The sequence below is a fragment of the Triturus cristatus genome, chromosome 2_1 (assembly GCF_964204655.1).
Source record: "Triturus cristatus chromosome 2_1, aTriCri1.1, whole genome shotgun sequence".
Lineage (NCBI taxonomy): Eukaryota > Metazoa > Chordata > Amphibia > Caudata > Salamandridae > Triturus > Triturus cristatus.
This window is the reverse complement of record NC_140581.1, coordinates 998931010-998957381: the sequence shown is the minus strand read 5'-3', so window position 1 is coordinate 998957381 and position 26372 is coordinate 998931010. Positions and strand designations below refer to the sequence as shown.

Genomic DNA, 26372 nt, shown 5'->3' with positions numbered 1-26372 from the left:
TCTACCAGAAGGGCAACGGGGATGCTCGCAGCACTGCACCTGCAGCCCGAGGTGGGCTGCAGCAGCAAAGGCACCCTCCTGGGCGGAGATGCGCCGGGAGGGAGGACGCATTGGGGAATGCAATTTTAGTGCACGCACTTTTTCGTCCGCTCACCGTCAGCTGGCGGAGTCACCCATTAGATACATCGCGGCACTGGATCCGAGCCCTCCTGGTGGCCCCGTGCTGGACTCGCGCCCTGGAGATTAGGTGTCATGATACTGGCCCTCCCTGCCTCTGTTTGCTTAGGCCAATATGATGGGCTATGGGTTTCTCTTGCAGAGGGGGCGACAATTGCGAGAGCGCGTCTCCCGTGGATCAAAAAAGGCAGAATCATGGACTCACGGGAGGAATGGTCACCGAACGCCCAGTCATCGTCGCGGACACGAGATCAGGGGAGCTCCAGGGCATTCTCATGCTCTTGGGCTAAGTTTGCGATATTAAGGGGGTTGGGGGCGAGGACGGCCTGCACATGCTCCGGCGAATGCCACCCTGTTGCCACTTGGGACAGCGGCCTGTGCGAATGTATTAATTTATTTGTTTCTTTATGCAGGAGTAGGATCGGATGCCAGGCCCCCCCTCCTTCCTCGCCCCTACTAGGATCCGCTTGGAACACACAGGTAAAGGGCAAGAGCCACTAGAGGCAAGGAACACGAAGGGGTCGGAACGCTTACCGCTGCGGTGCAGGGCAGGGGTGTTGTCAGCAGTCCAAGGGACGCGCGCCACATGGCCATGTTAACCTAGCCCCCCCCCCCGGGGTGACCTTGTCAGGTGGTGAAAGCCACTACCCCCTCTCATGCCGCCTGCTGTGTTTTCCAGCTACGCCCCGCGCTTTCCGAACATTTCGCAGAGATGCAGGGCACAGCACCAGTCGCCGGCTGAGGTGTCTTTTGAGGTAACGCATGGCGGAGTGTTCCGCCGAGGGGCACAGGTATGGGGGGGCTCGCAGGGCAACACCAGCTCAAGGGGGGAGAGAGTCATGATGGGCAGGCAGGGACTGTTTGCCGCGCCAGCGGCCGGCAAGTCCTCCTGGTCCATTGGTTAACAATTTTACCATCATCCCCTCACAGGGTTCAGCAAGTTCCTTCCCAGACTACACAAATTCACGAGCATCGTCAGGAGGAGAGTAGCGACCACAGGAAGTAAGTAGGGGGTGAGGGTCTGGGACCGAGCTGCGTAGGCGAAGACTGGAAAGCTGAGCCGTCACCAGCAGTTAGGTTTTGGCTCACAGCTCAATTTCTCTTCCAGGTGGGCAGTCGCAGATCCATTCAGATGAATAGCCAAGGATCCCCCCCGCTTTTCTCGATGATGTCCCAGGTGGAGGATTCCCAGCCAGGAACCTACCAAGATGCGCAATTGTCGGCCGTCATGGAGATGGTCAGGGTCAAAGGAGTGGCTTGGGCCACTGAACTGTTGAGGGCACACAGCCCCGACGATTCTGGTATCGCCATGCCTGCCCCATGCACGGCTCAGGAAGCCGCTGAGGAGAACGGTCCCACCAGAACAAAGAGGGTCCGCTAGGAGCTGCACCACAAGCACAGCGCGGACTGTGGCCGTGCCGTTGGCCGACGCTCCCCTGCCCCCCGCAGCTGGACCAGTGGCCCCCCTGGTCAACGCAACGCCGCCTACGAACTTTGCCACCTGTGACGACCTGAGTAAGCTCACGGATACGCTAACAAACTTCATGACGGAGGTCAGAGCTGGTCTCCTTGCGTTAACAACGGCAACATAGCGAACTGTGGAGTTGGGGTAGCTAGCCCAGCATCACCTGCGCAGGCACCAGGTGTCCCTTCAGTCCCAGGGCCCGTGCCTGAGCCCGGGGCCATCAAGCACTCTCCCCTCCCCGCTTGGGGGACCTCCCACGAGTTAGGCGGCCAGATACGAGTAGAGACAGCCATCCCACCGGCAGCTTCATGCGCTCCCCCCGCAGTCCCTGCCGCCAACGCCACTCCTCCGCCTGCGTTCCCAGTTTCAGGCACCCCCCCTCCCCCGCGGCTCCGCCTCCTGTACTCCCTGCCCCCGCGCCGCTAGTCACGTTGGCCCCCCTGCTGTCTGGCCGATGCTCATTAGTGTGGGAGGTGCCCCTTGCGGCCAAGGAAGGGATTTGGAGGAGGGAATTTATTGACATCTTTACGGTTTTGATGCACAGGGCAGGGTGAGGGGTACATAGGTATCCCCCACCCCCTTCTCTGTCTCTTTTGCACCGGACGCACCGCGGACACCACGCTTCCACCACGCTCTCCCACCCTACCGCTTACCCGGCGTGTTGGCAGTGGGAAGCACAGTTGGCCTTTGTAATGTTGTACTTTTTCGTTGCAGGCGGAGTTACAGGGCGATCTGAATGCATACGGGCACAGAACGGTACCGCTGCGTGGCACACAGTGGTGCCAGAGCCGAACCCCAGGAGCCTCATGGGAGGTTCACGGATTCTATGTCGGCGCCCCGTAGTCCTTCGGGCGGTTGTGGGCCTGAGCAACCGGGGGCTTGCCTAGCTACGCTCCGCCCAGAAGGGCGTGAGTATAATGGACCTAGGGTGGTCAGGTGAACCGGGAAGGGGATCACCAAAAGGTGCAGTACTAAGTGGTTCGCCAAGGTGCTGCTAGGCTCATCAGGCAGACAGGTGGCGAGAAGGCTGCCTGTCCTTGGATCGCCCGTAAGCTAACCCACCAGATTACATAACGTTGTATGTAATAAACCTGCAGCAGTTTTTTCCCAAGTATAACTTGTGTGCTGTGTTTCATTTGCGGGCATTCTTGCTGTGGGGGGGGGTCTGTTGCCATGATGGTGCTAAGCTGAGCGGCCCTCTGCAATGGTCACCGCCTCTTCAAGGCAGGAACAGGAAGTGTGGGAAGGGCAAGAGGAAACGGAAGTGGGGAAGCAAGCACAAGAAGGAAAGTGCTGTTCCCTGAAACTCCTGAATGAGATATTCGTGCTAAGGTGCCCAATAAAGAGATCAGCAGAGATCCGCGTCTCCAGAGCCGTCCTTGCCGACTGCATGCACGTGGAGAAAAGACAGACTATTTAATTGATAATGTCCATAGTCTTTGATTAGCCATTGTGTACTGCTTCTGTCCGTTGTCGAAATCGTCACCATCGTCGTCATGCTTATTTTGGAGTGGGCACACTTCAAATCAATTGTGAAATATCACAAATCTATGCTTTTAAAATCATGTGTGTACCTTTATTGTACTTTTTCCATTTAATTACTTCCTACTCGTTTGAAAGGTGTTTGACCATGTGACACTCTCTGCTTGCATGCGCCATTGGTTGGCTGTGAAGGTCAGGAGCAGCATTATAGAAACTCATCACTAGTGTAAATCCTCTTTGCACTATTTTATTGTTATGATTGTGGGCAAACACATTATAACCCAATCCATTTTACAGAAAGTTTGTTGCACCAGGGAAAAATGGAGGTTATGGATAGTGGGGGTAGTTGCTTTACATATAGAACTTTGGGGCATATTATCAAGGGCAATATCGCCGCTTTAGCTGCACTTTTTGCAGCTAAAGCTGCGATATTTTTATCGCCCTATTTGCAAGCTGTTGCTGACAGCTGTTAGCGACAGTTTAGTGGCAATAGTGCCCATTTTTTCTCCACTTTGCATGTCAGCGATTATTAGCGCTAATGACATGCAAAGTGGGCATTCCTCACAATGTCTGCATGATTAACGTGGCAAACATAACTTCGCATTATTAACAATGCGGCCCCAGCAATTAAAAAAAACGAGCTAACCGCGGTTATCGCATGAAGTTGACGTCTGCTTTTTCTTTTACTTGCTATGCTGATAATGGGAGGTGGATCGCCATGTTACGACCACACTCCCCTATCAGCAAGCATCTCCATAATCAATGCTAGATTTAAGTCGATAATTCTGTTTCTCGCCGTCTATCGCTGGAATTACATCGCCTGTTTGCAAAGCGTTGAAAATACGCTGCTAACATGGCGATGTTATTCAGCGATAGACAGCGATAAACAGTAAAGCGCTAAGTGCGCTTAGCGATGTTTATAGATCTTCTTTGATAATATGCCCTTTTATTTTTTTATTAGGAATCACTGTGTGTGTATTACTCCAATCTATGTTTCATAAAGAAATAGAGCAAACCGCATTTGCACATTTTGCTGCTCATGTAGTAGAAAATGGAACTAAAGAAATTTGCCTCTTTTAGTCCAAATTTCCACATTAGACACGTGGGAATTTTTTTTCCCAGTTATCTTATGGTTTGGACTCAGGATTTTTTTGTCAAGTTGGCAAGCTTGGCCTATAAAGCTATGCATCTGAAACAAACCTCACACTTCACAGCAAAACAAGGCATTTCTGGAGGCAGTAGGGGGCATATTTATCATTGTTATTGTGTTGCCCTTGCGCCACGCAAGGGGGCGCGAGGGCGACACAACTACTAAGTCAGATTTATCAAGCCATGCAAGGCCACCTTGAGTGGCCCTGCATGACTTGATAAAACTAGAGTAATGCAACACAGTGCAAATAAATACGTTGTGTTACTCTGCCCCAGGAAGATGTTTCATTAGTGGAACGTGGGTGTTCCCACGTATCCATCCATAGATTTGGGTGCAGTTCCAGACTTACCATTACTGGTAGACCTGGGAATGCGTCACAATGCTACGCCTCCCCAGGTGTGGTGTAACAAGAAGAAATATCTTTATTTCTCCTCGTTTTTTCCTCTATGTGTGCTGCAGCACACATAGAAATGTGAAAATTCCTCAGAGGATTGTTTTGTGCAGAAAGGTGCCCCTTCCTGCACAAAAACAATCCTGCTTACAATGCTTGCACCATGGTGGAAGGCTGCCTGCATTGGCGCTAGGTAGCCAAGAGTGCGCCAGCGCATGGAAAGGACAGGAATGCACCTTATGATGTTAAATACAACATATACCTGCCCTTTCATGCAGCGCATCTTAGAAAGGTGGCTTGCTGCGTTGCGCTGTGTGAAAATGGGAAAATGTACCTCTATGATTTTTAGAGGACTTTCACATTTTTACACTGGAGTAGTCACTTTTTCTGAACTATGACAGGTTGTCTTTGTTTCAAGAAAAAGTTAAAACACATTTATTTTTTAATGGGGGAGGGGGTAGAGCAAAGTCGGTAAGCCATCAGGTTGGAATTCCTGGTACCTCTAGTGCAGCTTTATTTCCTGGCAGATTGACTGTACCAGAGATGCTATCAAGGCACGGAAGTGTTTTCTCTCTGGGTGGCAGATGTGGCCGCCCTCCGGAGAAGAGGCACCTTGGTGTAAGGGCCAACTTCTATCTCAGGAATGTTGGGATGTAGATGCCTCTACATCCACGTCTGCTGTCGAGAGTCATGGTGGGAAATCTGGATATCGAAGGGGGGAGCTGATCGAGAGCTCGTTGATGAAACTAACACAACAGGGAATTATTTTGTCACCTGTACCTCGACAGTGGAATGGAAAATGAGAGAAGGGAAAACTGCGGGTTACAATATGAGCGGGATCTGTTCCAGTCAGGGCCAGACTGGGCGTAGCGGGCACCGGGCATTTCCCTTGTGGGCCGGAGGGGTGGGGGCCGGTTTTGTGTCCGCGGGTGCTGCTTTTATCACTGGGGGCCGCAATATCGTCTGTTGCAATATCGGCACCCTGTAAGAAAAGCGGTGCTTCACACTAGCACCCTCCCCTTACCTGCCCTCCCCCCGCTCCCAGGGCTAGTTGCTGTTCCGAGTCCGACCCTGGTTCCAGTCAGTATTCTGAAGGCATGCGCTGGCTTCTGCAGTTGGGGGTCTCCATTATGTGATTTTTCATTCACCAATGGAGTGAGTGTTTTGAATTGTGCAGTGCCCTCGAAGGATAGTAAACAGATTCACCCAGGGAGAGGTGAGCTTTTCTTATTATGCACAGCTCCTTCTACTTAGGAGGTTGGCTCCGTAACGGAGGACCTCAGTTTGTCTCCGGGTGAATCAGGGATGATGGCAGCGCACCTTCAAAGGTTGACGCAGAAGATTCAAAATACACTGAAGAGAATGAACAAGAATTTGCCTACGTGGAGAAGAGGATACATAGGGGCATATTTACAAGGGCTTATAGCCACAGGAATGTCACTTTTTGTGACGTTCCTGTGGCGATAAACCTTTTGCCTTGTAAATAAGGCCCCTTTCACACTCCACTTAGCCTGAAAGGGGCGGGCAATGGGTGTTGGGGTGGGCGTTCCGCCACAACACCCAATGATTTTGATACTGCCCCTTTTTACAAGGGCGGTGTAAATATGGGGCAGCATCAAAATTAAGACCAGGGAAAATGTTTCATTTCTCCTTGTTTTTGCTGTTTCTATGTGTGCTGCATTGTGCAGCACACATAGAAACAGCAAATCGGCATGAATGATTGTTTATGTGCAGGAAGGGGTACCTTCATTAAAAAAATTACTATTTGCAACTTCTACATGTGCTGCACAATTCAGCACACATAGGAGTTACAAATCACCATTAGTCATGGGTTATGTGCAGGAAGGGACACCTTCCTGAACATAAACAATCATTCCCTCCACACAGGCACCCCTGCACTATGGTGCAAGGGTGCCTGCATTAGCGCTAGGCAGCTGAGTTTAGCGCCAGTGCTATGGAAAATGGAGGGATATGCCGTAACAATGTAAATACGGTGCATCTCTATGTTTTCAGAATGGCGGAGCGTGGTGTTAGCAATTTTTGCTTAACGCCATGCTTCACCATTCTCTTGCAAATATGCCCCATAATTTGAGTCAGTGATGGTTATTGTAGACTATGAGTTTCAGGGGCTAAAAAGGGTGAATGACAATATTGCCCGCACCACGGCTTCCTTAGTAACTAATATGAAAATGATGGAAAACCCAGCCAGAGTTTCCTTGATCGGGACACATTGGAAACTTGTTTCCGCAAAAGGTGGGAGATATACACCGAGCAATACAGTGTGGCAGATTCCCTTATTTTTCTCGCAACACAGCGCAATAACCAAATTTGCTGTGCGGCATTGCGCAAAGGGTAAAATAAAACACAGAGCCATGCCTACCAAGATAGACCTGTTGCTACTGCCATCCCCTGTGCTGGCAGCTTCAGAGGCTGCGCTGCACGACACACAGTCTCGCACCATGATGCAGAGGTGAGAGTACTTTTTCTAGCATAGGATTTGTATTGGAGGCAACAACTTCCAATACAAATTCCTATGCCTAGACTATTGTGTCCCATTTTATGTATGATTATATCCTAAACCTACAAGTAAATATCAGACCTCTGTCCGGCTGGACGAGTCCACTAAATATAGCTACGATTGAGTCTATATTCATTCCTTTGGTTTCCATTTCACTTTCTGGGGACCACCGTTGTTGAAAACTAGACATATTTCAGAGCACACATGGAGTACATGGGTTGTCTGAGAAATGAAAACATTTCCCCTTGCTTGATTCAAGGAATTGTTCGCATTTTAGATGCAGACCCTGGTCTGGCTATATTAGTAGATCTGGCTTTGGATCTAAACCTATGGGTGTTTATACTGATTCGCCAACAACACCCTAGTTAAACCTCCTTAACACAAAGCAGTGCAAAGCATTATGGTGCTCAGGAAAGGGCACATTTCCAGTAAAAAAAATACCTTTTGCCTAAACTAAAACCTCCTGGAAGTCTAAGTTCCGTAAATCCATGTTCCATTGTGCAAAAGTCCATAAGTATGAAATGAGTGTGATGCTCTGGTCAAGTAAATATTGTATAATAGCGAGAATCTGCTCACTTTCAAGGTTTGATGTGGATTATGATTTTTATAAATTATATTGTAATTGTAAATGTAGGTCTGTCTGTGCAATCAAAAGCATGGCTAAGTCCAGTAGCATTTTACAATTTGCCTCAGAAATTAAAGATATGCCCTTAAAGGTTCTTGGTACCAACCTTAGGTACTGGGCATTGAAGTGTGGCTTAAATGCCCTCTACCTCATCAATAGGACGTCTTGATAATGTTTTCAAAAAGGTGACAACAATAAGCAGATATATCATCCTTGGGGAAATTAGAGAGTTACAAATTTTGAACTAAAATGCCCCTGCCCCACCAAATGATTTCTTTAATTATAAGAATTTTAGAACATATTCGGTACCGAATGGGTTTTGATATCTTTAGTGGCAGAGGTACATCCCCTTCATTCACTTGTGCTGAGATGTCTGGGGACTATTTTTTGATAATGCTTCACCAGGAATAAAAAAAATCTCAGTGAACACAGTATAATATTGTGTGTTTATTTCCTAACTCTTCCATGAAGGGCCAGAGCTTTCTTATATTTTCATATATCTTCTTGGAAGGTTTCATAATTGATCCTAAAATAATAAGAGAATCAGCAGACCGCCTCCACCTTCCTGGGCTGCTCACAAAAGATCCCATTTTTTTTCAATGCAAGGCTACCTTCTGGATTAAGGATTCCTCTTTCGTTCTTAGAGCTAGAGCGCTGACTCGCATCATACACGGATCTGTACTGCCTGTGACCAAATTTGTCCAGTGTTTCAAAGACATAGCCTTCGGGGTCTTTCAAGCGAGCAGGGCATAGACAAATCTCCTTGGGTGTGTAAGTGGTCCTGTACATGCTTTCCGCATCAAAAACATCATGGGTCCTAGCTCCAGGTCCGACTGGTTTACAGGAAAGCGTGTGTGCAGGAGGATGTAATACGTAGTGGAGCTTAGAAGAGGTCAAGCAGTCCATTGGCTCCGTTGGCAACTGGATCATCTGCACTGGTTTCACGGGAGGCATTCTTGTATAGCACCACTGCCTGTAGTCTTCCCTCATGACGGAACTACCATCAAAAGGCATATCGTTTTTGTCCCGGCAGACCACAGGGCGGAAAGACTTTGGCGGCTGCAATCTGTGCTCTAAGAAGTCGGAATGATACGTTGACTGTAGGTCCATTTTCCCCGTTGGAGGAACATAGATCTTATCCGTTCTCTGGAATCGACACGGTAGTGGCATCTTTGTGTATGCATCCCGGCTCTCTGTCGATGGACAAAAAGGGAGGTCATAACCCTGTCGGGTGTAGCATGGCTTAGTGGACTCAGCAGGACAACCGGGCTCTCCTCTAAAATCTTGTTGGTGGGTGGAAATGCCTTCAAATGGATCCAAGCAGGGCTTGTATGGTTCTCCAACATGGAATTTGGGTCTTTCCACTGGGTGGCCAACATAGGCCTCTTGGTAATTTGACACATCATTAAAGGGGATGTTGCAACCTCTAGGTGGATTTACGGGCTTGAAGCTCTTCGTATGAACTGATCCCTTAAATTCGTACGCATCCCGAGAAGTGGTTGTGGAAGCAAAAGGTTCTCCTGGTGGACAATATTCATTGTCTGGTTTCATTGATTCACGTTTCTTTTCATTCCATAATCTGTAAGCATCTGTAAGGAGCAAAAAAAATATTGTAACAATATAAACTTTGAACGTCAGAGTGATTCATATGTTTTTGTTTTTTTACAGTTTTATATAGCACGAACTAGACCCGAGACATCGGGTATCAGAGCGCTTTACATGAGCACCAGTTTTCTTAGAGATGGACACATTCATTTTTTTTTTTTTAGGCATGAGGAGATTAAGGGCCATATTATCAAGACCGGCGATAACATTATCGCCGCTTTAGCGGCAGGAAACAGCCGCTAAAGCGGCGATAAGGGGCTTGATAATATGCCCTTGTGAATTCCCATAGAAGCCCAGGTTCTGGTGTCAACCTGGGCTTCTATGGGAATTCACAAGGGCATATTATCAAGCCCCTTATCGCCGCTTTAGCAGCAGTTTCCTGCCGCTAAAGCGGCGATAATGTTATCGCCGGTCTTGATAATATGGCCCTAAGTAATTTGCCCAGAATCACAGGATGTTGAACGGTGTTGCCGAGACTCGAACACGATTCCCCAGCTTTGAGGTCGACGCTCTAGCCGTAAGGTTACATCCTCTCCCCATATAGCTGACATACATCCCTTTCCCCTAAGAATTCTGTAGGAACTAGGAATTCCCCATATGATTAATCTGATGTTTTCGCATACTTGTATCCAAACTGTGTTAGCCAAATGGTATGTTTTGTTTATTTTCTGTTTTTCTTTTGTTTGTGTACATTGTATATTTGACTTACTAAACTGAAAATAATGAATTTGTCTTAAACAGAAGCTTAACTTTTCGCCATAAAACTAACTCCCTCTTTTTGGAATGTCAAAGTAAAATAAGACAGGCAAGAGACTATGAAAATGGCCAGAAAAAGACCGGACCTTTTTTTCCGAGATACATCACAGGTACATGAAACACACAGCCCACATTTAGTAAAAAAGAGCATGCTGCTTCACCACAATGGGCACAGTGCACTTTTCGAGGGTTTTTTTGTTCTCTAAATAATAACTAATCTTTAGCTGTTATTTTTTCCAGTAAATTTCTGTTCGTGATTTTAGATGTACTGTAATCAATTTTTCACATGCACAGCCACTCCTGATGTGTTTGCCCATTTAAGATCCCCCAGGAAATGTTACCCCCACCCCCCCCCCTACAGCCCAAGCCCCTGAACTGACTTAAACCAAACTTGGCATAATAGTACAGCTTTGCTCAGAAAGCATGCTTTTGTTAGTTTTGGTGTCAAACCATTCAGCAGTTTTTGAGATATTATTGTATTAAAAAGGTGTTGAGCAGACTTTTAAAGGGCTAACACCTTTGTAAATCTCTGCCATTTCAAATTGCAAGTCATGATTCACGACTCCTGCCCATCACATTTTGAATCCTTTGCCAAATATGATTGGCTTGAGAAGGGCTTTGAAATTTGTTTCTGCCACCTTGAAAATCGTGAGTTGGAATCAATGTTTGCGCCGTGTAAACGTTTTCTACAGCCATGTGGGAGCCACCCTCAGTGGTATCCATCCGTAGAGGAGTACTGAGGGTACACAGAGTCATGAAAACCAAGTTCTAAACAATAAAAAAAATGAAAAATATGCATAAAACACACATTTGCCAAACAGCATTAAAAACAAGCATAGGCAAAGCCAATAGGTTTTGTCTATGCAAAAGCTATTGGATTTGCCAATGTCTTTTAGCCATGTTGTAAAGAAGCATGGAGTGGAGTAGAGTGGAGTGGAGAAAAGTAGCATGGCATGGAGAGGCATAGAGTGGAGTGGCATAAAGTGGAGTTGAGTGGAGTAGATTGGAGTGGCTTGAATTGGCATAGAGTGGCATAGAGTAGAGTGAAGTGCCAGGGAGTGCCTTAGAGTGAATGGAGGGGACTAGCTTAGAGCAGGGAGGTGCAGAGTAGAGTGGTGTTGAGTAGTAGCATAGAGAGGACTGGCACAGAGTAGAGTTGAGTAGATTAGAGTGGCGTAGAGTGGAGTTGGGTAGATTAGAGTGGGCTGGAATGGAGTGGTGTAGTGTAGAGTGGTGTAGAGTGAAGTGGGGTAGGGTACAGTGGAATACAGTTGAGTGGCATTGTGTAGAGTGGAGGGCAGTAAAGTGCCATAGAGTGGCACTGTGTGGAGTAGAGTGGTGTGGTGAAGAGCAGGGTGGCGCAGTGTGGCGTAGAGTGGAGTGGTATAGAGCACCGTGGAGTGGCATAGAGCAGAGTAGAGTGACCTGATGTAGAGTTTGGTGGCCTAGAGTGCTGTGTTGTAGAGAGGTGCAGAGTAGAGTACAAGGGTGTACAGCGCACTGGCATAGACTTGATTAGTGTAAAGTGCAACTGCAGAGTAGAGTCGCGTAGAGTGCAGTGGCACAAAGTAGAGTGCAGTGATGTGGAGTAGAGTGCAGTGGCATAGAGTAGAGTGCAGTAGAGTGGTGTAAAGTGCAGTGGGTATGGTGCAGATTAGAGTAGGGTGGTGCAGAGTAGAGTGCTTTGGCACAGAGTTGAGAGGTGCAGAGTAGAGTGGCATAGATTGCAGATGCATAGATTGATTCAGAGTAGAGTGCAGTGGTGCAGAGGGGGTGCAGTGACATAGAGTAGAGTGGCATTGGTTGCAGTGGCATAGAGTGGTGAAGAGTAGAGTGCAGTGGCATAGATTGCAGTGGCGTAGAGTAGACTGAAGTAGAGTGCAGTGGCACAGAGTGGTGCAGAGTCGAGTGTAGCAGTATAAAGTATAGGGGTGTAGAGTGGAGTTGACAGAGTGCAGTGGCATAGAGTAAAGTGGCGTAGAGTGCAGTGGTGCAGAATACTGAAAAGTGCAGTTATGTAGAGGACAGTGGTGCAGAGTAGGGTGCAGTAACGTAGAATGCAGTGGCGTAGAGTAGTTTAGAGAAGAGTGCAGTGCGAGAGAGTGCTGTGGGCCAGAGTGCAGTATTGTAGACTTTAGTGGCATAGAGTAGAGGGGCGCAGAGTGCAGTGGAGTAGAGTTGTACAGAGTAGAGTGCAGTGACATAGAATAGTGTAGTGTAGAGTGCAGTGGCATAGAGTTAAGTGGTATAGAGTAGATAGGTGCAGACTAGAGTGCAGTGGCATAGAGTGCAGTGATGTAGAGTGGTGCTGAGTAAGGTGCAGTGCAATAAAGTAGTCCCTTGTGCCAGCTCCCACTGTTCTGTGTCGCCCGCTTGCCTCCTGTTGCCTGTTTCTCGAGTGTTCACTGTAATATCGCTTCTCCGTTACTGGTAATTTGTATTTCTTCATTTTATTTGCCTTTCTTCTGTATTCAGCCATTAACTGTATACAGCCTTTGTGCCTCCCTTCTGTTTAGCACTGTATTCCTAGCCTCCAACATAACATTAACATGTGTATTTGTAAAGCGCACTTTCACCCGTAGGTCTTTTGGCTCTGAATAACAGATGTTAATTGTTATCCAACTCAATGGTACTCATTTTATCGACCTCAGATGGATGAAAGGCTGAGTGGACCCGCCGGGATTTGAACCTGTAACCATGAGGTCGAAGACAGACCTCTGCAATGGACACATTAGTCCACTGAGACACCAGACCCGGCCACACTCTGAATACTATGTGAATTGTTTGGCCACCTGTTGTTTCTATCACACTATGTAACCCTATGTAACTCTATTGTTGCTTTCTGTATTGTGCAGCCACTTGCTTTTCCTGATTCCTCGGGCTTGATTCCTGCCTCCCGGAGCCCCTACATACTCCAGGGCCTACTTAATGGAGGCCCCAGTGGCAGGGACCCTGGTTTTCCCACCCCGTGCAGCTACACCACCACAGACCTCCAAGCCCTGGATCCCAGTTACATCAACAACAACAACTGCTGCCACTCATCACCAGAGGACAATTCTCCTGCCAGAACTGCCACTTCACTTGCAACGCCGAAGCAACCAACAATGCCAAAGACACCACAAACATGACTGCGTCCAACACGCTGACCAAGACCGCCACAGCATTCAACTCAATGCACAATCGCTCAGCAAGAACTTCACAGAGATCTGAGACACAATCTCACCCTTCACCCCGGATGCCATCTTCCTCACTGAGACCCAGCTGAACCCTGCCTCTACACCGTACATCGCCTTCGCCACCCATGAAGGCTACAAGGTAACACAGCAAGACCGAACCAACAAACAAGGAAGTGGAATCACCATCATCTACAAGGACACCATCCACTGCATGACCTCCTCAGATGACTCAACCTCGATAATAGAGCATCTCAACTTCCAGCTCCACACAGATAGAATGTAAAATGTAAATTTGATACTTGTATAGCGCACTACTCACCCGCAAGGGTCTCATGGCGCTTGTGCGAATACCGCTGTGGAACCCATCCTGGCTTTCCCTGTGAGGCGTCCACTCCTGGGCACCCCCAAGGGGGAGGCCAGGCATCCTTAGCGTTGTGGGGGCCGTTGTGGAGATTAAGCAGGCTATTGCCCAGAGTTGCAGAGTGGGACTCCATGATTGGAATAGGCACCGAGGCGAGAATTATCAGGTCCGTGGAATTTTTGAGCCCAAGACCCGCCAAGGCGGGTAATTGAACCCTGGTCCCAGGCTAGACCTCTGCATCAGGGTCTGCCGCTCTAATCATTGAGCCATAGAATAAGCACCATCAGAGGCACCCTCGCCTACAGACCACGCACCAGTTTGTGCAACGCCATCCTCGATGTCATTGCCCCAATCGCCATTGAATCTGAGCAGTACATCTTCCTAGGGGATCCCAACATCCACCTCGATGACCCCAGCAACACCAACACAACTGGCCTTCTAGTATGCATGAGCAACATTGGCATCAAGCAACTTGTCACCGACCCTAGCAACATTACAGGACACACGCTCAACCCCATTTCCACATTCAGCGACACAGTCAAGTACAACCATATCTCACAGCTCACCTGGACCAACCACTACAGCGTCAATTTCAACATCTCAGGACCTACCAACACTGGCACCATACCCTTCAGCTCCATGCGCAGAAACTGAAAAAAGATATCAGAAGACCAGTGGAACAACATTCTCACCTTCCACATCCCAGACACAACATCCTAACTAAACAGGCGGAGAAGAACTTCTAGTGGGTCACCAAATGTGCCGACACAATCGCCACTACCAAGACAGCTAAATCCAAAGGACCTGCCTGCTAGCTGGATTATCGTGTAGCTGAAATCCACCAAATGCAACTGCTGGCAACAAGAAAGGAAGTGGTGCACCAGCAAAGAGACAGGAGACCATACCACCTTCAAAACAGCACACAACCAGTACCACCACCTCCTGAAGGTAACAAAGAAGAATGCCCTCGCAGACAGCATAGAAGCCAGCACAAACCACAGCAGGAGCTCTTCACCATCATGAAGGAAATCTAGGACCCTGCAGCCACCAAGAACACTATCAGCCCCTCCCAAGAACTGTGTGACACCCTGGCTGACTTCTTCCACAAAAATATCTCAGTCATCTATGATCTTCAAACCCTAACCACTGCCAACAACAGCATCATCCGGCTCACACCTACGGACACAAACCCCAAACACCTCCTCACCCACTGGGACCCTCTCACAACTCAAGCAACAATCTACATCATAAACTCCGTGCACTCTGGAGCACCCATGGACCCCTGTCACCAGCACATTTTCAACCTCTTAAGCAAAACGGTTGGGGACAAGCGCAAGAAGGTCCTGAACACCTCCATCACCTCGGCCTCCTCCCCACAGGACTAGAAACACGCTGAGGAGAGGCCCCTTCTGGGGAAACCATCCGCCGACCCAGCAGAACCGAAGAACTACTGGCCCATCTCCCTGCTCTCCTTTCCAGTGAAGGTTCTCAAGAAGGCAATCAACCAGCAACTCACTGAACACTTGGAACATAACAACCTCTTGGACCCGTCTCAATACGGATTCGGAGCCAACCACAGCACCAAGACAGCCCTGTCTGCAGCCATCAAAGAAATCAGGGCCCTCCTGGACCATGGCAAAACAGCAGCCCTCATCCTCCTGGCCCTGTCAGTGGCCTTCAACACCGTCTCCCATCACATGTTGATCAACAGACTCCACCACATCAGAATCCAGGGAGATGCCCTCAAATGGATCGCCTCATACCTCACTGGAAGAACCCACCGTTCACCTCAGAACCCAAGAAATTCATCTGCGATGTCCTCTAAGGATCGTCCCTAAGCCCCACCCTCTCCAACACATACATGAATCCCCTGGTCAACAACATCCGATTGCACGGACTCAACATCATCTCCGACACCGACCACACCCAGCACATCCTCTCGCTCTCAGAAGAGCCCCTCACCACCAGAGGCAACTTCCACAGATGTATGATGAACGGTGCTGACTGGATGAAGGACAACTGTCTCAAGCTCAAAAGCTCAATACGGACAAAACGGAAGTCTTCATCTTTGGGAATAACACCTCGCCATGGAATGATGAATGATGGCTGGCTGATCTCGGCCGATCCCACACCCGACAGACCACACCCACATCCTCGGCCTCATCTTGGACAGCAAGCTACCTGTGAAGAAACAGGTAAACACAGTCTCATCTGCCTACTTCCACACCCTATGCATGTTCCGCAAGATCTTCAGGTGGCTCCCAGTCAAAACCAGAAGGATCGTCACACAAGCCCTAGTCATCAGCAGGCTAGACTACAGGAACACACTCCATGTAGGAATCACCACACACCTCCTGGAGAGACTACAAACAACACAAAACTCAGCGGCACAATTCATCCTCGACCTCTCCAGACAGCCCACCATCACACCTCACCTCAAAAAGGTACACTGGCTCCAGATCCAAAATTGACGCCAGTTCAAGATGTTGACCCACACATACAAACTCCAGCTTATCAACAAATGCATGACCTTCCACCAACCGACCAGACACCTACAATTTGCCTCCTTCTTCCTCACAGACACCCCCCGGATCCGCCAAAGCAACAGCGAGGATGCTCTTTTTCACACCTGGTGGCCAAGGCTTGGAACAACCTTCCACTGCACCTCAGGACTGCCTTGCTCCAGCAATTCAGGAAATGGACTCAAGACCTGGCTGTTCGAATGAATAGACCACCACGAAGCAGTTAACTACTCTGTGCTTTATAAATCCTTGATTGATTTATAGAGTGCAGTGACATACATAGAGTAGAGTGCAGTGGCGTTGAGTACATTTGCGTAGAGTGGTGCAGAGTAGAGTAGTGTAGAGTGCAGTGGCATAGAGTAGACTGAAATAGAGTAGAGTGGCTAAGAGTGCAGTAGCGTAGAGTAGAATGATGTAGAGTAGAGTGGCATAGACTGCAGTGCAGTAGAGTGCAGTGGGATAGAGTGCAGTAGTCGGAATAGAGTAGAGTGGCATAGAGTATAGTGGTGTAGAGTAGAGTGCAGTGGTGCAGAGTGGAGTGACATAGAGTGCAGTGGTATAGAGTAGTGCAGAGTAGAGTGCAGTGGCATACAGTAGATTGGTGTAGAGGGCTGTGACGCAGGGTTGTGCAGAGGCGAGTGCAGTGGCATAGAATGCAGTGGCATAGAGTACAGTGACATAGAGTGGTGCCGGGTATAGTGCAGTGGCATATGGTAGAGTGGTGCAGAGTGGAGTAGCATAGAGTGCAGTTTGATAGAGTGCAGTGGGGTAGATTGCAGTTGTGTAGAGTGCAATAGCATAGAGTGCAGTGGTGAAGTGTGCAGTGGAGTAAAGTGTGCAGAGTGCACTGGTGTAGAGTGCAGTAACGTAGAGTGGTGCAGGGTAGAGTGTATTGGCATAGAGTAGTGTGGTGCAGAGTAGAGTGCAGAGGAGTAGAGTAGTGTAGAGCAGAGTGATGTAGAGTAGAGTGGCATAAAGTGCAGTGGTTAGAATAGAGTAGAGTGGCATAAAGTGCAGTGGCGTAGAGTGCAATGGTGCAAGGTAGAGAGCAGTGGCTGTTCGAATGAATAGACCACCACGAAGCAGTTAACTACTCTGTGCTTTATAAATCCTTGATTGATTTATAGAGTGCAGTGACATACATAGAGTAGAGTGCAGTGGCGTTGAGTACATTTGCGTAGAGTGGTGCAGAGTAGAGTAGTGTAGAGTGCAGTGGCATAGAGTAGACTGAAATAGAGTAGAGTGGCTAAGAGTGCAGTAGCGTAGAGTAGAATGATGTAGAGTAGAGTGGCATAGACTGCAGTGCAGTAGAGTGCAGTGGGATAGAGTGCAGTAGTCGGAATAGAGTAGAGTGGCATAGAGTATAGTGGTGTAGAGTAGAGTGCAGTGGTGCAGAGTGGAGTGACATAGAGTGCAGTGGTATAGAGTAGTGCAGAGTAGAGTGCAGTGGCATACAGTAGATTGGTGTAGAGGGCTGTGACGCAGGGTTGTGCAGAGGCGAGTGCAGTGGCATAGAATGCAGTGGCATAGAGTACAGTGACATAGAGTGGTGCCGGGTATAGTGCAGTGGCATATGGTAGAGTGGTGCAGAGTGGAGTAGCATAGAGTGCAGTTTGATAGAGTGCAGTGGGGTAGATTGCAGTTGTGTAGAGTGCAATAGCATAGAGTGCAGTGGTGAAGTGTGCAGTGGAGTAAAGTGTGCAGAGTGCACTGGTGTAGAGTGCAGTAACGTAGAGTGGTGCAGGGTAGAGTGTATTGGCATAGAGTAGTGTGGTGCAGAGTAGAGTGCAGAGGAGTAGAGTAGTGTAGAGCAGAGTGATGTAGAGTAGAGTGGCATAAAGTGCAGTGGTTAGAATAGAGTAGAGTGGCATAAAGTGCAGTGGCGTAGAGTGCAATGGTGCAAGGTAGAGAGCAGTGGCATAGAGTACAGTGGTGCAGATTATAGTGGCATAGAGTAGTGCCGCCGAGTAGAGTGTACTAACAGAGTGCAGTGGTATAAAGTGCATTGGCCTAGAGTTGAGTGGCGTTGTGCAGAGTGGTGTAGAGTGCATTGGCACAAAGTGATGCAGAGTAGAGTATAGTGGCATAGGGTACAGTGGTGTAGAGTAAAGTGGCACAGAGTACAGTGGTATAGAGTGGTGCAGAGTATACGGAAGTGGTCTAGAGTGCAGAGGTGTAGAGAGGTGCAGAGTAGAGTGCAGTGGTGTAGAGTAGAGTATTGCAGAGTGGCATAGAGCGCAGTTTGATAGAATGCAGTGGGGTAGATTGCAGTCATGTAGAGTGCAGTGGCATGGAGTTGAATGGCAAAGAGGGCAGTGGTGTTTAGTGCAGTGACATAGAGTGGTGCAGTGGCACAGAATAGAGTGGTGCAGAGTAGAGTGCAGTGGCGAAGTGTGCAGTGGTGTGGAGTACAGGTTAAGGGGTGGGAAGGAAAAGAAACAGCATGGATGGGGATATGGAAGATGGACTGAAAACACAAGCACTCATATGGAGTGCTTGAAGCGAAGAAAAAAAGAGCTAAAAAAACGAGAGCAGTGGATGGGCACCAGTACTTGCTCCATCCTCCAGTTGAGGGCCATTTGTATTGTAAGCTCACGACGGGCTGTAAGACATACAGTCTTGCAGAGACAGCGCATGCACTGTCTAGGCGAAACATAAAAAGGTAATCATGTAAGAATTAAACATGGCAGGTGACAAAAGTTGTGGCTTACGTTGTGTGTGCTCTATAACATAGCTGGTGACTTTCAATGGTGTTGCCCATTTGAATATATATTCACTGAAAAAACTCTTAAAAAGTGGTAATGCTTCTGGTTCAAACACGCAAAAGTACTGAAATTCGCAAGTCTATATATGTATACATACACACACACGTCCATTGCTCAGCTTTATAAGGCCATTTCTACCTACCTACCTCAGAGCTTGGCAGTGGGCACACCGACTCTCTAGATTATACTTCCCATTCTTGTTACAGATGACACCAGCTCTCCAGGATATAGATAATACAACTGGTTAGGGCACCTGTAAATGCATTCTGGTTCCAGTGAGAGTCTGAGGCAAGAAACTTCTGAGGGAAGAGGCACCACAACCCACTCAAGGCTTTGCATCTTCTGTGTCATAGCTCCTTCTCACATGCAATAATGGTAATAAATAGCATACTACACTCTGCACTTGTGCATATATACTACATATTGCATAAATGTGTGCTTCTATCTCACAAAATATAGTGGTATAAAAAACATATTTCACATGGACCCATGAAATATTGAAGCTGGTTCATGGTTCTCAGTGAAATAGTCATAACACCAGGACCCCTCCTTTGACCTCCCGCTCCCAACCACTCTGCAGAGTCTCACCACTATCACGGCCACAGGACAAGATTAGGTGCCGATGGAGGAAGAACCTTTTTGGCAAGGTTATCTAAATTATGTGGCAAGAAAAAATAAATTACTCGTCATTATACAAAAGATGCTGTGAAATTATTCTTTCGGTCCATTTGAGCAGGAAACATTTTGTTTTGCTCTCTTCAAATTATGTGGCAACTTATGGGGCAGGTTAAAGGAATATCAGCTGTTTGAAGGTGCCAGTCGTCTTTCATGGCAGGCGAAGGCCTGACCTTAATTTCAGATGGGGCAGAGATTCCCCCCCATGTGAGTACATTGAGTGAACACCTTCAGAAGGATTCCTGGAAGGCCCCTGTTACATCCATGCCCCCTTTCCCAAAGGGCCATTGCTGTTTGGAGTGGGCACAATCATTTTGCTCCACCTCATATGTGGCACACAATCAGAGCACCTCTTGACAGCTTATTTGCCCTTGCATCCGTATCTGTAATAAGGCATGTGCGCAAAGTCAAAGGGTTCATTCATTGGTCTCCATGCAAATGAGGGCATGCATCTTCGGTTTTCATGGGAAGACGTTAATCTGAGATATCATAAATTACAGTAGGAGCCATGCAGGCATTTGCGGACCCTTCTATAGTACCAAAGTCATGCAGGGTTGCATACAGCCTACTTAGTATAATCCCGGCCCAGCTACCACAGTCCCACTGGACCACCACTGCAAACAAAAAAACTGAGGAGACCTGTTGGCAAGCCTCAGAGCCAGGTGTGCACTGTCTCTCTCCCTTAAAATCGTCAGGCTCAGTCAAACACCATCCGCATCATTCTTTTAATGTACCTGTGACCTACCTACTATTAGGAAGACCCTTTAGGGTTAAGTGGGCCAAACAACCTGTGTTGGGTATCAAGAGGTGGTGCTGGGAAAATACAGATACAGAGGATCCTCCATAGGCAGAAAAACAAATGAAACTGGTAGAAACTAAACAAACAGGCACACTGTGATAAAGTGTTGCTTAATAGAATACATAATGGTTAACAGAGGCTTGCAGTGAAGCCATTTTAAGTAATGCTACATCTCGTTATGAAATATAGATAAACCTAACAATTATAAGAGGCCATAGCTTATTTATTTATTTTTGTTATTTTATTCATTATTAGCTTTTCATGATGCCAGATTGCAACTTCCATGAAGGGACAAAGAGTGAGAATAATGGTGGGCAAAAAATGCCCAAAGTGTTAGTATGTAAGAAGCAGAACAAAGTATGTGTATTTTTAATTCATTTGGAACTTCTTGTGGACAAGCTTGAAGAGAATATTCAGTGGGAAGGTGTTATAGAGTTATTAACCTATGACGATGTGACATATCTATCAATCAATCAATCGAAAGCTTTATTCGATTTTTGCATTAAAAATTCATAAAAGCATCATGTTTTCATCAATGAGTAAAATAGCATTACAATTAAAAAAAACAAGCTAATTTTAAAAGACCCACACTTACAGGTACATATCTATCATGTCATCCATGCATCCCCAAGAGACAGCACATCTAGGTAGACTGACATCAGATATCTCACCAGTAAGTAAGAGTAGAGCACTCTTGTGAGGGTCTGGGGCACACATATTTAGAGCCATATTAAGCAGATAAACTTAAAATGGAGGCATTCTTTTGTCGGCCTAAAGTTCATGGTTACAAAGAGTGCTGATGATTTTGAGGTTGAGCTGAGAATAGATACCACTCTAATAGTTACAGAGGAATACCACAGCCAGGGCCAGTATCATCCTTGAGGCAAATGGTGCATGAGAAGGATTCATTAAAGGCATCACAAGTAGGTGTACGCACTGTCCCTCCTCCACTGGCTGCACAAAGAAAGGACAGATCAACAAAAGTGACTTCCGCCTTGTGGATCTTCAGGGGTGGCGTAAGGGATTCCCAAAGATTATGGTCACTCAAAATGAAGGTATGTGGATTCACTGGACTGAGGAACAGCACCTCATTTGTCAAAATTTTGAGGAATAACCGACTTGCATGCAGCTACGTGTGTGAAGTAGACCGTCAACACATAGTTGATGGACCCCAGAGTACTTCTGTAGCTTGAATGGTATTTAGCTGTTCTGCAGTCTCATATGATATGGCCTATCTGAGCCCCACTACACCATACTTCAATCTCTTGGTGGTTATGCAGCCTAATCTCTTACCTTTACACTACGTACAAGCAACCATGTGTTTGCCCTTACCGTAGCAAGATTAACCTACCTTGGTAGGATATAGCTACAATGTCTAACACTTAACACATGCCACTTCTATGAGCGCCTTAAAGATATCAGAAGGGAGGCAGACAGAGTTGGTTTTGACAAATGAGGATGCTTATGTGAAGGCATTTTTGTTAATTTTATCAAATCTTCAGTGTGGTGAGGTATCATCTACAGTCAACATTGGATGATATGAATAAGAAAATGTGACCGAGGAAAGACTCAAGTACTTTGGAATATTATGGTTAATATTGGGAATGTGAATTTCTCAATGTAATGTGTAAAGCTGAAGTTTTACATATACATATTTTGATCCTATCTTTGATAATCTGATACAATATGAGATAAAGTGCCTTCACAGGATCGGGCGGTGTTAGCATCAAGATTGTATAAGGTAATTTGCCTTCTGGAGGCAAGGTATACATTAGAAACCATGAGGGTTTATTCAAAATAAAGTGCTTTAGAGAAGGCAAAATATGGTTAGTGTCAAAACTAGGCCCGGGCAGAGTTCGCGGTGTTGGGCTAGGTGGCACTCCGCGAAGGCGCAAAAACAATTCTGCCACGTTACGCTAAGTTCGGCTTGCAGGCGGAGTTTGATGGCACGCCCGTTCTCATTGTGATGGGAACGTGGAGTGCATTCTTGCATTCAAAATTGTGTGCGAACTGCACTACGTGGTGTTCATGTGCATCCTCGCATTCCAAATCACACACAAACTGCACCACGCGGTCTGTATGGGCGTGGCCATCTTGTTTTTCTGCTCTCTGTTATGTTGCTGGGCCTACTCTTACTCCCTCTGTAATCTCTTTAATCATCCCCCTCTAAAACTTATCTACCCCACATTTTTATTTTTTATATTAGTGTGTGCATTTTTATTTTACGTTTTGGGGGAAAAAATGTAGTGTTTTTCGTGACTTTCTGTATTTTGTTTATTTCCCCTTACTTCCTTCTTCTTTCCTTTCCCTCCTTTTTTTTTATTAACCCACCCAGCACCATGGAAGAGGGTGGGTTGCGGGGGTGGCCCCTACCCAGGTGTTCAGCCTCGGGTGAGATTTGTTTAGAAGGACGTGGCAGCACTCCATTTTTTTGTGCAGTGCCACCTACCCTCCATGCTGGTAGCAGGCACCCAGCCCGGTAGCCGATACAGCGTCAGGTGTGCTGGGGGAGGGTGCTCTGTTGTGTGCAGCGCACCAGCCAGGTTTGACGCACTGTCCAGGGCAGATATGTTAGACCAGGATCTGCTAGACCTGCTAGGCATCGAGATTCCGGGGTTTGGAGAGCATTAATTATTTATTTGTTGTGTTTGTGTTCAACAATGCTATAAAAAATTCCGAATAGCATGCGGCTCACACTTAGAGGTAAGTTATGTTTAGTTTTTGTTAAAATATTATTTTGTGATCCAATTTCTAGTTTCTGCTAGGCAGGTGCTCAGCAACACTACCTAATTGTTCTCATCATTGGTGCTCGCTTTGGCTGATTAATTAAGAAGCCATTGCAGACTGTCCGCTTGTCACCATAGTGAATCAGTGATAACAGTGAGTTAGCGTTCTCCCTGTTACTTTGTTTATATAGTTCGTACAGTTCCAAGCTAACTGCGATGTGTAGTATGCATCAATGCATTGCAAAAAGGGAGACTGAGTTGGTCCATCAAGGGGGTTGAACTTGAGATTGAGAAATGAGAATAGAATCAAAGATCATTCACTGCTATACATTACTTCCAAATGTAGTTTTTGTTAAGGAAATTTGGATTAGGGATTTTAAGATTAGTATGGGCAACTCAACGATAGACTTGAATCTAGTACTATAGGTGACCTGTTTTAGAGAAGTACAATTATGTGACTGTGTTTGCCTGTCATAATAATTTTGTGAAGATTAATTGAATCACTAATCTGTTGTTTTTTATCTTATTTATTTCTTACCTCAGCACCCAAGGGCAAGAAGAGGGACGTTGTTGAGGGTCCAGAAGAAGCTGGTCAGGAGACTCCGACCACTAGCGCCGCCGTCGAGGGCTCTGCTAACCCCAGTAATTCCTATTATTTATTTATTATTTCCCTAATGTTGGGTTTTGTTATTATTGTTGTGGGTTCAGGGTAGAATCATGGGGTATACTCAGGCGCGGCCGGCACAAGTAACATCGGTGGGGCGGGCGGAGGGGGGAGGTGACAGGATAGGGAAAGTAAAATAAAAAAATAATTAAAACCACTTACCTTGCTCTTGCTACATTGCCAACAAGAGTCTCTGCCTGGAGGCTGGTGTTGCTTGTGAGAAATAAAATTTCTATGACAACCTTACCTGCCTTCTTCCTTCCATGGTGACGAGGACGGGATACAAACCCACTTGTGCGAAGCACAATGGATCACATTTTTCTTTAATTTCTGTTGAGCCTGCATTATCTTTTTTTCCCTTATATTATATGGTTGTTTTTTTTCATAGCTGTTGTGTGCTGTCTCATTCATTTTCATTTATACAGTATACCAGCAGTTTTCCATGACAGTGCAGCACGACTGGGAAAAAAGTATTAGGTCCCACTCCCATTGCATTTGGCAAGCAACAGCATATGTCTTTCATTGAGCACTTCTCCACGCATGGCTTGTCTAACAGTGTGTAAACCGACCAAATGCCCAGAGTGATATTTTTGTTAGAAGGTACTGCAGTGGTAACCGAACTGTAGTGATTTATTGTGGTTGCATTTTTTTGATTGAAAACATTAAAGGGGTTGTATCTGGCATCTAAAATAAGCATAATGTTTTATTCTAGCCACACAGACCACCAGTGACACCGGCTCCAGTACCGCTGCAGGAGGCGAGTCAGTTGGACTGGGAGAAGTGGCGGCAGGGACGGGCACTGGTGAGTCACATAATTGTTTCCTTATTGACAATTATACTCACTAACTAGTATGAGGACATTGTCAGCTCGTGACCATGAACCCCCCAGCTTTACTAGCTGCAGTGATGGTTCAGTTATTATGGCCTCTTCTATCTGCAATTCACCAAAAGCTCACATAATGAGCATGGATGGCTTAAGGGAAACGTGAAAAAATGGAAGGTTAAAAAGAACTGGTATCGTCCCAGTAGATAATTAAGATTGGCTGGTCAGAGGAAAGTTCTGGTCCCCCGCTTTAGGAAGGCGAGATGGGGTGAGCGTTCATTCTCAGTGGCAGCTGCTAGGCTATGGAACACTCTCCGGGTATATATTGCTAGTATTATGTCATACTTTGCATTTCGTAAGGATGTGAAAACCTGACTTTTTCCCCAGTTATAATTGCTTGTTGGTCTCCCCTGTATGCTCTTGCTGTTTACAGAGCTTTGATGCCTATGGTTTAATGTGCTCTATAAATGTGCATTCACATTCATGTTCACATTCACATGGTGGCAATGGGTAAATTAGAAAAGGATGAATGAATATTTGGATTGTTTTGATGAATAAGTAAGGCAGCTCTTCTCGTGGAGAGGGGCATGCTGCTCACCTAATTTGCTTACTTTGTTAATGCAGGGTTATCAAAACTATGGTTCAAAGTGGGGTTATTTTTTATTCTTGTTCTGCTTCCTTGACTCGCTGTATTTGTTAAGTGAGCCAGATGTATCGACCACTAATTTATTTCCCTACTCCCTGCCCATGGCATTTTGCCACCTATGATCGAAGTGCAGTAAGCCATAGATGACAAATCGATGATCAGTGTAGTGGCCCTTCTATTCTATATCAAAAGCTCTATCCTACCCACGTAATCCCACTACCCTACCCCGCAGTAGAGTAAATTACGTTTCCTTTCCTTACTTAATGCCCAGCAAATAAATTTGTTGGAAATAATATGTGGTGGTGGGCGAGGCTAGTGAGGAAAGTGGGAGTAAGACCATGGTTTGATGTCAAGTTTGGTGTATGGGATGCACTGTGATGAATGTGCCAAATACAATCTATATTTCCCATTTCTTTCCCCAACGTCTACTTACGGCAGACAGGATAATATGTATATATGCATTCCATACGTGAGGTATGTGATGTAGTAACTTATTTATTATTCATCTGCCTTTTGGAGTCAGGGTAGAAAGAAAAATGCATTTGGAGATCAGGGCCATTGGAATTAAAAATAGATATTTGTCAACTACAGCTGCAGAGAGTAGCATAATACCCGACGCGCTGACTAGCAATGAGCATTGCTCCGTTATTTTATCACAACACCCAACTTGTACTCCATAGTGCATAATTTCGTACTGATTAATGAGAGGTAATTTATTTTTCAACTCAAAGTGTCTGTTTATAGTTACTTGAAAAACCCTTAGAAGAAAAAACTATTTAAATCACTGTTTTTTTTAAATCCAGTGTTACTCTGCCCTAATACTTTTCTGCCACACAGTCATTGCTTTTTATGAAAGGTGTGTGTGGCTAAAACAAAATTGGCCTTGTCACTCTCCTAATCATAATCACATTCCGGTGGCCCTAGGGGACCAGCAATGCACTGCTACTGTGCCACCAACTAGTTGAAAACAATTGTTTGCACAGAGCATTATTTACAATTTGTCTTCTTTATTTATGTTTTTCTCAATATAGCTGCTCCTGCTGGTC

The 26372-nt window shown here is 46.5% G+C and overlaps 1 protein-coding gene across 1 annotated transcript in view; it reads right to left on the bottom strand.

The window, feature by feature from the left end:
- Positions 1-8248: 8248 nt before the first annotated feature.
- The window catches only part of SAXO1 (stabilizer of axonemal microtubules 1), a 194856-nt gene continuing 176732 nt past the window's right edge, over positions 8249-26372 (bottom strand). The window contains exon 4 of the mRNA XM_085640808.1: positions 8249-9397. Within this exon, the coding sequence (XP_085496934.1) occupies positions 8352-9397 (1046 nt within the window). The 3' untranslated portion in view covers positions 8249-8351. The remainder of the gene's footprint in view (positions 9398-26372) is intronic.